The sequence below is a fragment of the Babylonia areolata genome, chromosome 17, assembly GCF_041734735.1.
Source record: "Babylonia areolata isolate BAREFJ2019XMU chromosome 17, ASM4173473v1, whole genome shotgun sequence".
Classification (NCBI taxonomy): Eukaryota; Metazoa; Mollusca; class Gastropoda; order Neogastropoda; family Buccinidae; genus Babylonia; species Babylonia areolata.
In genome coordinates this window covers 19,124,397-19,126,896 of record NC_134892.1, presented here as the reverse complement: position 1 = coordinate 19,126,896, position 2,500 = coordinate 19,124,397, and the positions used below count along the sequence as shown (strand labels likewise).

Genomic DNA, 2,500 nt, shown 5'->3' with positions numbered 1-2,500 from the left:
GTAAAAAATACAAAAAAAAAAACAAAACAAAAAACAATAAAAACAACAACATAAAACAAACAAACATGATTTTGTTCGCTTTCACCAACAGTCGTTATGGAAACGCATCCAAAATGGCCGCCAAACAAATAAATTAAAATGCTCAAAACTCGTTTTATTCAAGATATTTTAGTTTAGTTTAGTTGTTTTTATTTTTTTTTACATTTTTTGTTTTCATTTGTTTCATCGTTCCTCCAAATAAGAAACACCTAGCACCAACTTTTGAAATTTTGTGATAATATTTTTTAAATGACTTAAAAACTGTGCGTTTTTTTTCTCTCCAAATTATGCTTGAAATAACATCATCTTGACACGTTGATCAAAACTGGTCCGTACAAAATAAAGATCATACATTGTAGAATAACTGTGCCAAATTTCACACCTGTAACTGTAGCCAGTTTATGTAGTAGTTATTTGAAACAGCTAACTAACCCAAAATAGTGAAACACAGAAATCAGGAAAACCCACTACAAAAAGAGGCCATTTGTCAGTTCTGGGCTGAATGACATGTTCTTGGCTTTAGGGTTTGAAGAGTCGAAAATTGTCAAAAACAAACATTCATGAAAAATCACGATTTTGTTCAAACTGCACTACCATGTCCCCCATCTGAAAGCAGGTACTGGTCATGCAGGCACAACACACAGAAACAGGCACACAAGAGAGCACGCATGCGGGCACACGCACGCACACACACACACACACACACACACACACACACACACCTGAGTATGAATAAAGACCAAGACAGTGCGAACAACTGTACAATTATTGATAATAAAACATTAAAAAAAAAAAACCAACTAAGTGGAGTGATGGCCTAGAGGTAACGCGTCCGCCTAGGAAGCGAGAGAATCTGAGCGCGCTAGTTTGAATCACGGCTCAGCCGCCGATATTTCCCCCACCTCCACTAGACCTTGAGTGGCCCAGTTGATACCTGAGTTATAAATTTACCGAAAACGATATCAAGACAACAGCCCGCGCCACGTACTTAAAAAATCATGAAATGATCTCTGCAGCAGTATCCTATACTCAACATCGTCTCCATTAAGAAAAGAACGAATTTAACATACATATTAGTAAACAAACACATACATACCACGTAAATACATACATTTCATAAATATTTTAACAAAACAAAAAAGTTAAGAAAAAAAATCAGATAAATCCACGAAGAAAGACAGAAAGTTAGAAGTGAAGCGACCGTTCACATACCACCGCGTGGCTTTTAGTTTGCTGATTTTGTGCACAAGTTGTTCGCGTCGGCTGACTACATTAAGGAAAGTGGTGTAGGGGGGCTAAATATGATCATGGTAAACACTCCATGGAAGAGTCATTTCAGTCGTTTGTTGCCAGTAAGGTTCACATACGTTTGTAGTACGTTTTGAATTATGTACAGGCTTTTTTTTTTTTTTTGTATAAAACTATTTGTATTTGTATTTCTTTTTATCACAACAAATTTCTCTGTGTGAAATTCGGGCTGCTCTCCCCAGGGAGAGAGCGTCGCTACACAACAGCGCCACCCTTTTTTTAAATATTTTTTTCCTGCGTGCAGTTTTATTTGTTTTTCCTATCGAAGTGGATTTTTTTTTTTACAGAATTTTGCCAGGAACAACCCTTTTGTTGCCGTGGGTTCTTTTACGTGCGCTAAGTGCATGCTGCAGACGGGACCTCGGTTTATCGTCTCATCCGAATGACTAGCGTCCAGACCACCAGTCAAGGTCTAGTGGAGGGGGAGAAAATATCGGCGGCTGAGCCGTGATTCGAACCAGCGCGCTCTCTAAAGAGATTCTCTCGCTTCCTAGGTGGACGCGTTACCTCTAGGCCATCACTGCACACTACTAAAGGAAGTGGAAATGTAGGGCGAGGTTCACTTCACAGAATCCGGATACAGGCTGGCTGAGTAGGCGGTGTTCTATGCGTGTCCAATATAAGCAGGCACCACTGACCACATGAACATGACTCAGTGGCAGTGCGGGGCCTCCTCTTCTGTGTGACCTCACGCTGTGCAGGATCTACAGACTGCCGGCTCAAGGCTTGGCTAATATCACAGTAAGCTTACAGTTGGGCCAACAGCAAAGTCATAGCTATATACGATCAATGGTTTCTCCGCTGCTTTGGGGAATTAGAAGAAGAAAGTATAGAATTATTGAAGGAAATGCCTCCACAGAAGACAACACACACACACACACACACACACACACACACACACACACACACACACACACACACAGAGAGAGAGAGAGAGAGAGAGAGAGAGAGAGCGAGCCAAACAGCACTCACGCAGCACAAACAGTCAGCGGTATACTCACATGGTTTGACAATACACCGACACGGTTGAAAAGCGTTCATAAACATCATCACTGTGCACATCACTTTCATAAACTCCATAATGCGTTTTCAATACTGACAATGCGGTTTTCAATTTGTTACCGACTCATACACAAGAACCCAATCGCAAAAA

General features: G+C 40.6%; 1 protein-coding gene across 1 annotated transcript in view; it reads right to left on the bottom strand.

The window, feature by feature from the left end:
• The window catches only part of LOC143291537 (uncharacterized), a 4,417-nt gene that overhangs the window by 1,424 nt on the left and 493 nt on the right, over window positions 1-2,500 (bottom strand). The window contains exon 1 of the mRNA XM_076601437.1: window positions 2,349-2,500. This exon is cut by the window's right edge and continues 493 nt beyond it. Within this exon, the coding sequence (XP_076457552.1) occupies window positions 2,349-2,427 (79 nt within the window). The 5' untranslated portion in view covers window positions 2,428-2,500. The remainder of the gene's footprint in view (window positions 1-2,348) is intronic.